This window comes from Vigna umbellata, chromosome 7 (genome assembly GCF_029865625.1).
Source record: "Vigna umbellata cultivar VRB3 chromosome 7, Vumbellata_1.0, whole genome shotgun sequence".
NCBI classification, from domain to species: Eukaryota; Viridiplantae; Streptophyta; class Magnoliopsida; order Fabales; family Fabaceae; genus Vigna; species Vigna umbellata.
This window is the reverse complement of record NC_142171.1, coordinates 38143513-38154702: the sequence shown is the minus strand read 5'-3', so window position 1 is coordinate 38154702 and position 11190 is coordinate 38143513. Positions and strand designations below refer to the sequence as shown.

Here is an 11190-nt window from a genome sequence, read left to right as displayed (position 1 = left end):
TGAAGTATATAAGGGTGTAAACAAACTAAAGTATAACATTTTGAATTCCAGTTTATGTTATAAATTAAATTAATCCGAGGAGTTAAAAAGATAAATACTGTACAAATAATTAATTACACAGTTTCTGAGATTATATTGTTTTGTATTCTTTTAATTAAGTGGATATAAATATTATGTTTCTCATCACTCTTTTGTCATAGTATTTTAAAATCCAATTATTAAATGAAGACAGTGATTTATTGTTTATTATATTAATTAAACTACTAATAGATTGGTTATGTAATAGATTGGCTTAGACAAATAACTTGGATAGTGTCTTGGTGGTGCTATTGTTACTTTTCTCACCACAGATGTTATGGCCCACTTTCGTTTGTTTGTTCTATTTTAATTGATTAATAAATTAATTTTAGTAGGCTTTCTTACTTACAATAATCCACTGTGATGTTCCTCACTAATAATATAAATATATAAACAGTGAAACATTGAATGATTTTACCTAGCTAGTTGGTTTTGATTAGCATTTATTATGTATTTTATTTATTATATTTTAGTTTATTGAGACAAAAATTAAATATATTTTTTAATTATTATATAAAATTATGTTTCGTCTTTAAATTAAATTATAAATTATTTCTTTTTTTATTTTATAAAAGTCATTTAAACATTCTTTCTAAAAATATATATCTAGAGGTTATAACTTAGTTTTTTTTGTAAACTTTTTTTTATCATGTGATAAACACTACAAATTCCGTTTATTGAAAAGAGTATTTTATATAACTTTAATAAAATTAAAAAAATCAAAATTTTATAATTTAGTTTAAAAATAAAATATAAAATAATAGAAAAGGTAGGCTGCTAGACAAAAAATGTTTCCTAATGCAATATGTTAGTACTTCGAACCTAAATAAAAGAAACTCTATCTAAAAAATGAAAATTAGCTAAATCATTTGAATGAGTATTATGTTATTTGAATTTCTAGCACACATTATTCTATATGGATTTGCTTTTCTTTAAAATATCAACTCACGTTCTTGTTGTGTAATTAAAAGAACAAACATTTCACCAACACAGACTGAAGTATTTTTACTAATAAACTTTTCAATATGAAATTTCACATATGCTATAACTTTTGATAGCATATTATTGTGGTAAAATTGACTCAATATAACAAAACAAAATATATTGGGCAAATTAAAAAAAAAATCTCTACACCTTGAAAAAAAAAACTACAATTTTTTTAACATACTCCTAAATAATGAAATCTTCGATGTTCACTCTATACTTGAACTAAAGTCTACATGCAAGTAAACCTATTTATACAGTAGTGAAAATATAGCGTGTGTATTTAGCTTTTTATGATAATAAAATTATTATTATTATTACTATATTATAAATTAAATATAAATAACCTTTATAATTTTATGGTAAATAATTTTATTTATTTTGTAGTAATTTTACAATTAAAACCTATCAAATTTACCTGTAGTTGAAAAGTTGGCAGAATTGTAGGACCAGGAGTTATGAGATGTGATGCGACAGCATACTATGATAAGAGTAATCTTGCGATGGAAACAAATTACAACCATATAATGAATACGAACTCAAACTTTGATATCTCTCAGTCATTTACATTTACCCACATGTTGTTTCAGGTAATGTATGACAAGGAGTTTGTTGGGTTTGATGAAATTGAACGACCCAACTTCACTGAATAGTTTGTGTGGATAACAATGGCTTCTGTGCTTCTTGGGTCTTTCCCTCTGGCTTCTTCTTCTGCTTCCACTGGTAAACAATGAAAAATGGTTCATTTTTTTATAATATTAATTTAAGATGCTTGTTCATTTTTTTTGTAAGAAAAATCTGCTGTGACTAACATGTGAGACATTGGCAGTTGGAAGCTGGTGGAGGAGTCAAAAGTGTGCCACAAGTTACTGTTCAAGTATGTATAATATCTGCATCTTAAGATTTGGACACTGTTTGGTGTGCCTTTTTCACATATATTGTTGAACATTGATTGCAAAAGATGTAATTGTTGATAAAAAAGTTTTGCTATCCAAGAATGCTTTTTTGGCAATGTGTGTTTGTTTGTGTTGATACTTATATCTACAAAGTTTGCCTTATAATTGTCATTGTATTGCAAACAAGATAAGTAATCGAAAACTTATAAAAATAAATCTCTTTTTCTAAGTCACTGTTACTAACATTTCAGATTTGGTCGTTTAGGTTCTTACCAGACAAAAGCATCATGGTACAAAACGGAGAAAATTCAGAATGAATGTTCTACAGTGAGGCAGCAGCAGCATGATTTGAAGCATCATTACAGAGGCATTGAGGTAGGAAGCACACGTCAATGTGGTAGAAGTTATGTTGTGAATGCAGCTCCTGGAGAATCATTTGAATCTCAACCTCCAAAAAACATTTGGGGCTCTGTCAAAAACTCCATAGATGCTTTCTACAGGTTTAGCAGGCCACACACAATTATGGGCACAGTTAAGTCAAACATTACCCTTAAAAGGTTCAGGTTGTTGTTATGTATTTTACCCCATAGATTAAAAGTAATGGGAAAAGTTCAAACACTTCTATCAGATGAAAAATTTGAAGAAGTTTATAGAATAAAAATAGTAAACCTATGTTTTAATACTTAAATTGTTGTTGTTTGTGCAGACATTGAGCATAATTTCTGTGTCTCTTCTTCTAGCAGTGGAAAAATTATCAGATATTTCTCCAGCATTTTTTGTTGGTTTGTTGGAGGTGGGTCTCAAATTTGTTTGTTTGTTTATTATCTGATGCACCTGCATATTTTGACTTACATTTTTTAACTATAGGTTTAATGTGGTCCCTATTTTTGTTCAGAATTTGAAATAGGTCCTTTTATTTTTTGGCGTCTCAATTGGGTCCTTATTTTTGTTAATTTGATGCAAATAAATCCTTTCCGTCAATTTCATCAAACGACGTTAATGAATGTGTGACGTGGCCTGAGGACAGTATTGACACGTGTAAGGCCAGGTCACACATTCATTAACGCCGTTTGATGAAATTGACGGAAATGATTTATTTGCATCAAATTAACAAAAATAAGGACCCAATTGAGACGCCAAAAAATAGAGGGACCTATTTCAAATTCTGAACAAAAATAGGGACCTATTGAGACATTAAACCTTTAACTATAATATTGTAGGCCGTCACAGCTGCACTTTTTATGAACGTTTATATAGTTGGATTGAATCAATTATCCCACATTGAGATAGACAAGGTATGAAACTTATGGAAAGAAACGAATAACTTACTAATGCCTTGTTTGTTTATTGCTCACATAATGGCTTTAATTCCACACACATAAATATACATTTTGAGCACTCTACAATGAATATAAGAATAATATTTTTTATATTTTCAATTGATTACAAATTATATTACTTATACACTTTATACTAAAAATTTGTTGGTAATTTTGGTCTATTTAGATTTATCCATAATATTTGTTTTCTTTAATTTTAAATCCACTAGTTTCTACATTTCTAAAAAATATGTAACAATACTTTTATCCTTGATTTCATTTAATATGCCAAGTTGAAGTGTGGGTAAAATGAATTATGAATAAGTTATTGTGAAAGAATAATTAATTTGTTAAAAATAAATGGAAATTTTTATTTTGTTTTTAAAATGTAAAAAAGCACGGGAGTTACATCCAATTCTAATTTGGGTTAAATATGTTTTTCGTCCCTTAAGTATTACACGATTTTGGTTTTAGTCCCTACTCGAAATTTTGATGGTTTTTAGTCCTCGTAGTTTTGAAACTATTAGTATTAGTCCTTAAAAATGGACGGCGTTAAGTTTTAGTAGATGTGGCAAACGGCGATGCCAGGTTTGATGCCAACTGTCGTGTCACGTTGTTTCATTTTTCAAGTTGAACCTAACTTCACTCTTATGCATGTAAAATTACACCTTCTTCATTTACTTACTAATGTCAATCTTCTAATTTACTCAAGCCCAATCCCTTGTTAGAGAGAGCCTAGACTTCCTTATTAAACTCTAATTCCTTAGAAAACCTAACAAGTTAATCTGCTTTAAGCCTTGAGACCTGAGACAACCAAAAGTTCAAGTTTTATCCCTAGATACAATTCCCTTTGGGTAATTTGTTCTAGTTCTGGGTTCACACAATATTTCCCAACATCAAGCAAACCCTAAAATCATGCCATGGATAGTAATATCACAACAAGCATTATGAGAAGGAACAAAATACTAGCAATCAATGAAAGAAGCATAAAATATATTCAAATCAGTAGCAATACATAAGAGTTCAGTGGCTACATCAATCCCCCAACAACAATGAAACTAGCTCTCCGTGAATAGAGAGCCTGAGCTTACAACAATTATGGAAATGGAAGAACGAAGAAGACCCAAGGAAGAAGATGGATTGTTCCCACAGCTCCTAACTCGCCTCCAAGAGCTCCAAATGAGATAAATCGTGTCTAGGTGTCAAAAGATCCAAAGCTCTTCGCGCCTATAAGTTAAATAGGGAAAATCCGCCATGTCAGCAAAGTTGGTGCTCAAGCGCCCATAAGGAGGGGGCTCAAGCGCACGCCAATCGTGTTGCACTGGCGCTCAAGCGCCCTTAAGCCAGGGGCGCCCGGGCTAGCTTCAGTAGAATTTTGGTTCTTCATTTTTGTTGTTTTTCTTGCTTTCCTTGGTTTTCAGTGTCTTCATTTGATGCATAGACTTCTTCCAACTACTTTAAGCACATAAAAGCATGGAATAATGATCAAAATATCTCATTAGAGCTTAAGGTGAAACCACTTAACAAACTAAAAGAAAACTAGGATTTACAAGGTAAAAAGTTAAGGAATGGTTGACATTTTCTCTTAATTCATTACTGAATTCATGGTAAAATATGTCATTATCAATCACTGTTTCCAAAATTCGATTTGTTAGTGACTAATTCACTATGATAATGGTTCTACTTGCTAACATTTGTATGCTCTTGTTTCATATTGTTTTGTGCCAACTCCCTCCATATTTGGTTCTTCACGCTTAGATTCTTCACTTTTTCTTGAAACATCTAATTTAGCTTCCCTAGATATTGTATCTCCTCATTTTTTTTCTGAGTTTCTTCTTCATGACCTTTTGTATTATTTTCACCAAGATATTTAATTGTCTCACTTGGTACTCCTCCAACTCTAATATTTTATCGTGTTTTATCCTCTTCATTTCCATTTCTAGGTTTGTCACTCGCATCATCATGACTTTATCCATCTTCGCCGAGCTCCACATCATTTCATCTGTTTTTGTAGAGATTTACATAATCATGGTTGTGTTATCCTTGTAGTCTGATGAGCTACTCATCTTCTCCATCAACTTTGTCGACCTCTGCACGTCCTCTACCAACTTTGTCACACTCTACACGTCCTCAGCCAAGATTTCCAAGCATCCCATCAAGCTGAACCAAGCATGTCGAGCTCTTCAGTTGCTCGTCCAAGCTTCCTTCTTGTTTTCCTAAGCTCTTTGAGATCTTCACTATGACCTATTCTTTTTATGAGTTCTCCATATTGAGCTTTCAAACAACTGAACCAAGCTTCCTACTGGCTTAATCGAGCTTCCTTGCTCTCCACCAGGTTCATTGTCGAGCTTTCTGCACACTGTATCGAGCTCTCCATCCACAATGTCGGGCTCCTCATGATACTCAATTGTGTTGTCGACCTCTCCTTACTATTTAGTGCACTCGTCAAGTTCTCCTTGTGCCCAACTTCCAGTCTCCTACTCAGATTCAGCTCTGCATCAATCAGCTCAGCACCAACCAACTTAACACCAACTAGCTCGGCATAATCCAGATCCAGCACAACCTAAAAACAACTCAGGACAACCCAGAAACAACTCTACATTTGGTCTTCTCATCACCAAAGAACTTGAGCACAATTTGACATTCGATCTCCACCTCAACAGGTCAGCTTCGAGCTCTTTAACATCAATAAAATTATTTCTTCTTCATCTTCCCCTCACTAGTACAAAAACAACATATAACATCACGCGTTTAACGTCCAACCACTGAATAACCAACGTTAAAAATGAACGATGACATTTTTGTAAATAAATGCAATTATTAAACGTCGTTTAGAATTATAATTCGACGTAAAAGGATATAAAATGTCAAATGCCCTTTAAATTCGACGTCAAAAGTTTACTGAATTCAATAAAAATTTGAGCGGGAGATTGAAAATTCATTCACTTTATCTTAGCGTGTGATACCCTCTTCTCTTCTCAAACTTTTTTCGAATGAAGTTTGACGAGTATCACATGTAATCTTTCTTTCATTTGATACAAATGCATGTTAATTAACTACTTTATGTATGATTTTTGTTTGTTTTAATTGATTATTTTCGTGCTCTTGTCCTTCATTTGCGCATTCTGCTTTCTCTCTCACCGGTGACTAAACTTTATTCCGATGAACCCACCGTTTGAAGGTTAGTTTTTGTTTTCGTTTTGAATAACTTATGTGTTGAACTTGTTTGTTGTTTTTTTGTTGTTGTTTGGTTGAACTTGTTTGTTGTTGTTTGATTGAACTTGTTTGTTGTTGGTGATTATTGTTTGTTGTTGATACTACATTACATGTTCATAGTTCATGCTTTATAAAATACCAATAACTGAAATTTGTCGTTTTTATGCTTTTCAGGTTTCGTAGAGTTGTAAAAAAAGATCACAATTAATTAAAAAAACATTGATTAACGTTGAATATTGACAAAATCGTTAACGTTAACGTCGTACATTGAGAAAATTCGAGGTCAATTTAACGTCTCCTGATATGACGTTGTTTGTAATTTCGTCACTAAAAGTCTAAAATATTCGATGTTGTACGTGATTTTTGTACTAATGTTTATAAGAGGCTCTTCTCTTTCTTGACAAAAATGTGCAATGTGACCAACTTATCACATTTATAGCACTTTGTTGATCTGCACTTGTTTATATATATATATATATAGTAACCGTGCTTGTATTGTGTATTACACAATCTGCATACTTTATTTTTTTATAAATAAAAAAATCACTTCAAAATTATATAATTCAAAAGAGAAATTTAGATTCAAAAGTAACTTTCACGTTGCATAATACACTAATCATCACAAGTTAGGGATTGTAAAATCTGGAAGACACTTCTAGATCGTGTAATTTGGATGACTCAATTTATAATTTTTTATAAAAAAATATTTTTAAATTGTAAAATTTGAAAGGGTATTGCAAATTTTGTAATAGTATCTTATAAATTTCACAATTCTAAAATATATTTTTTGAATTCCTACTTACTTTCTTGTAGGAGTCCAAGACACAACACATAAATAAAATGGTGACAGGAGATGGTATATCAATTGAGTATTTTGTCTTTTACACACCCATTAGAGGTACAGGAGAAATTGTAGGAATGCAAAACAAAATAGACTTAGTTGAATTGTGCCATAGGAGTTTCTAAAAGAGGGCTCAAATTTGTGCCCAATAACGTTTCCTCTTCTGACAAACAATTATTTTAATTATAAAGGAAAAAAACTTTACAAATATATATACCTTAAGTTCAATCATATAAATTAAGATAACTTTTACTTTATAAATTAGTTTTATGTGTTTGAATTCAATTTAAATATAAATTTTAAGTTGATAAAATTATTTTAGTGATTCTTGTTTGAACCACTAAATGCGGTGTTATAAAATCATTGATAAGTTTTTATTGCAAAACTTTTACATATGAAAAAATATTTAAGATGTTATGCATGATATAATTAAAGTTAAGTATATAAGGGTGTAAAGAAACTAAAGTATAAAATTTTGAATTCCAATTTATTTTATATAATTGAATTAATCCGAGGAGATTATATTGTTTTTGTATTTTTTTAATTAAGTGGATATAAATATTATGTTTCCCATCACTCTTTTGTCATAATATTTAAAATCCAATTAGCATATGAAGACACTGATTTATTGTTTATTATTTTAATTAAACTAATAGTAGATTGGCTGTGTCTGTAATAGATTGGCTGACAAAGGAATATAAGGCTTTTAACCTGGAAAGTGTCTGGTGGTCCTATTGTTGCTATTCTCACCACACATAGTCACTTTCCTTTGTTATTTTGTCTGGTATCTGAAGTACAGTGCAATCTATTATTGTACCTAACTCATAAATCTAAACACATGTCAAATGTGTTTCTTTGGAATGATGTGTACCCAGCTATAGTTGCTTTTGATTAGCATTTATTATGTATTTTATTTATTATATTTTAGTTTATTAATATAAGGATTAAATATTTTTTTCAAATTATTATATAAAAATATCTTTCGTCTTCAAATTAAATTATAAAATATTTTTGTTTTTTATTTTATAAAGTCATTTAAATATCCTTACTAAAAAGATATCTAGCGGTTATATCTTAATTTTTTTGCAAAATTTTGTTTATCAGATAAACATTCTACTAAAAAGAATATTTTATATAACTTTAATTAAATAAAAAAACTAAAATTTTATAATTTAATTTAAAGATAAAATATAAACTTTTATAATATTTTAAAGACTATATTCATCTCATATATATATATATATATATATATATATATATATATATATATATAAAAGGCCTTATAAAATATAACCAACAAATGTGTACATGTGGTAGCATAGGATAGGTTGGACAAAATTAGTAAAGTAAAAGCCTACATCTAAATTGTGCTTCAGAAGAACGTTCCCTCTTTTCTTTCAAGCACTCTCTCTTTTCTTCTTTGTCTTGTCATTCTTCTATTCCAACTCCAAAATCTATCCATTTGTTTTCCGAATTGAAGCTACCTAGACCTTCAGGACTCCAAGAGCTATGTTTCTACCGATTGATTTTCCATTTTCTCCAAACGGTAAGAAAACCCCCTTTCTTGTGTGCCCTAGGGTTGTAAGCATGCGATTGAACTGTTGCATGCAACCCATTTCGTTTTCTTCCATAATCTAGCTTCTATTTGGTTCTAAGATTCATTTTCCATCATCAATTGATGATTTATAGGTGATTCTAACATTTTAGAAGTGCAAGCAAGTGGTCTAGGGTTCCTACTTGAGCTTGGTTGTCTACACTAGAGGTAAGGGGAGCTAGTTCTACTCTTGATTTTACTGTATGGAGTGAATGCATGATAAAATTTGTAGTGGTATGTTGTGGAAGCATGAACTTGGTTCTAGTTAAACTTGAAATGCATGTATGGAAGTGTGTGTTATGTGAATTTGGTGATTGATGGCTATAAACTGTTTGGAATGACTTAGAATGATGGAATTGTGTATGTTGGAACTGTTTTGACATGAAAACTTTGTGGTAGTGCTGTTAGAAAGGAAATCAAGTGTCTTTAGGGTTAATTTTAGGCTATTTTAGAAGAAGTGAGGTAGTGATTTTGAGCAAATGAGGTCTGCAGCGTTATTGGAGTGTTGGGACAGTTTTATCCACTGTATTGTGACTTGTTTGAGTCACTAAATTGGTCAAAATTAGTGCAAAGAGGTAAGATCAGGTTTTGGGTCTCTAAGTTGGAAAAAAATTGGTGTTTTAGAGTTAGAAAGGAAGTGTGGTGGTCAAATTTAGAGTTAGGCATTCTTAGTGATCCTAATCAGTTTAGGTAACTTAGGTAGGTCATGTGTGACTTAGTAGGCATGTTTAAATGGTTAAAAACCAACTCCAAGTTGTAGAATTGAATTTAGACCTCTAGGTTGATAAAATTGAAGTTGTAAAACCTAAATCAATGCATAAACACTTTATAATAATGTTAGAAAGGATTAGAATTGTTTAGGTAAGTTTAATTTAGCATGAAAGTTGATTTATGAGTGGTAGAAGTTCACCAAAATGATTAGAATTGGTAAAAGGGAGTTAGAGTTGCTCAATTATGCAGAAAAATCTTAATAAGTGAGGGTTTTGTGAAAGTATGTAATGTATGAGTTGTTTTATGACATGGTTGATGTTGTATGATGGTGTATGGGTTTTGTATGAGACAATATAGTAAGAATGCACTTGAATGACTATGAAATTTTATGTTTGATGAATCAAAGTGGTTTATGAGGTACATTATTGATCCAAGAGGAATATCATGTGATTTAAAGTGTTCGGATTGAATATGAAATTAAGATCTCTCGGTGGGATCAGTTAGTGTATTGAATGAATGTGAGAGGCTTCCATATGGGGGTTTATCCCTAACACTCCAACGGTTTTTCATTCTCACTTAGAGAGGATTGACGTGTGTGGTGGGAGTAGTGGGAGGTCCTAGGGTAGGCGCTATCACTGAAGGTCTATTCCGCAGTAACGGACTAGCCTTGTGTATGGTCGGGTGGAACCCCTTGGCAATGGCTTTGCAAAGCAGTAGGGGCCATCACAAGTGCACAACCCGCCCCAGCTCTACATACATTCTATGTCCGGACGTGTCTAGGAGTCTTAACATGATAGGATGCTTGCTTTAATGAGTTTTGTGAAATAAATATTTATGTTTATAATGACTTACATGTTTATGTGTGTATGGACGTTCTTGGAAATGCTAGATTGAATTGAAATTATCTGTATGTTTGTTTGAGACCTAGTTCACCCTTGCATCGTATGTGTTGCATGTGTTTGTCTTCTCCCTTGCGATGATCATCCAATCCTTTGGATGTGAGCAGTAGGTGATGATGTACCATTGGAGCAAGCTTTGGAGGTTGAAGAAGACCCATCCCCTAGTACTTAGGCCTTCTACTAGCTCTTAGTTGATTAGCTTGTTATTTTGAAAAACTCCTAGCTTTTATTTTATATAGTTCGACACTTTTGGAAAACTTTTTAGGTCTCTTTAAAATTTCAATAGCCTTGTATTTTGGAGAACTTTGGAAACTTGTACTCATGTTTGATTTCGTTTTAATTCCTTTTATCTTTTGGATGACTGTATACATATTTAAATACTATTATCTTTATCTCTCACCTGCTTTTACATATTATAATAACTGAATCCTATTATATTATATGTGTATATGATATTTTAGATTTATATATATATATATATATATATATATATTAAGAGATGAGGTTTTTTAGTGTAATATTATTTATGAAAAAGAAATTAAAATTAATTTCTTTATTATTATAAGGAGAAACACTACAAAAATAATATATTTTAGGAGGGGTTAGTTTCCGGCGGTTTTAGAAACCCCGAATAAATTCCGGCGGTTTTGAC

At 31.3% G+C, this 11190-nt stretch overlaps 1 protein-coding gene across 1 annotated transcript; it reads left to right on the top strand.

The window, feature by feature from the left end:
* Window positions 1–1631: 1631 nt before the first annotated feature.
* On the top strand, window positions 1632–3248 carry LOC148195928 (naringenin 8-dimethylallyltransferase 2, chloroplastic-like). Its single transcript, XM_088094887.1, has 4 exons — window positions 1632–1785; window positions 1892–1939; window positions 2224–2489; window positions 2665–3248. Exons 1-4 carry the CDS (start codon window positions 1731–1733, stop codon window positions 2785–2787), a joined length of 492 nt encoding a protein of 163 aa, XP_087951013.1. The 5' UTR covers window positions 1632–1730; the 3' UTR covers window positions 2788–3248.
* Window positions 3249–11190: the final 7942 nt, after the last annotated feature.

Excerpts from the sequence above, each read along its gene's own strand:
- LOC148195928 (XM_088094887.1), top strand. The coding sequence starts at position 1,731 with ATGGCTTCTGTGCTTCTTGGGTCTTTCCCTCTGGCTTCTTCTTCTGCT. Across the intron at positions 1,786-1,891 it reads TTCTTCTTCTGCTTCCACTG|TTGGAAGCTGGTGGAGGAGT; the intron begins GTAAACAATGAA and ends AGACATTGGCAG. Across the intron at positions 1,940-2,223 it reads TGCCACAAGTTACTGTTCAA|GTTCTTACCAGACAAAAGCA; the intron begins GTATGTATAATA and ends TTGGTCGTTTAG.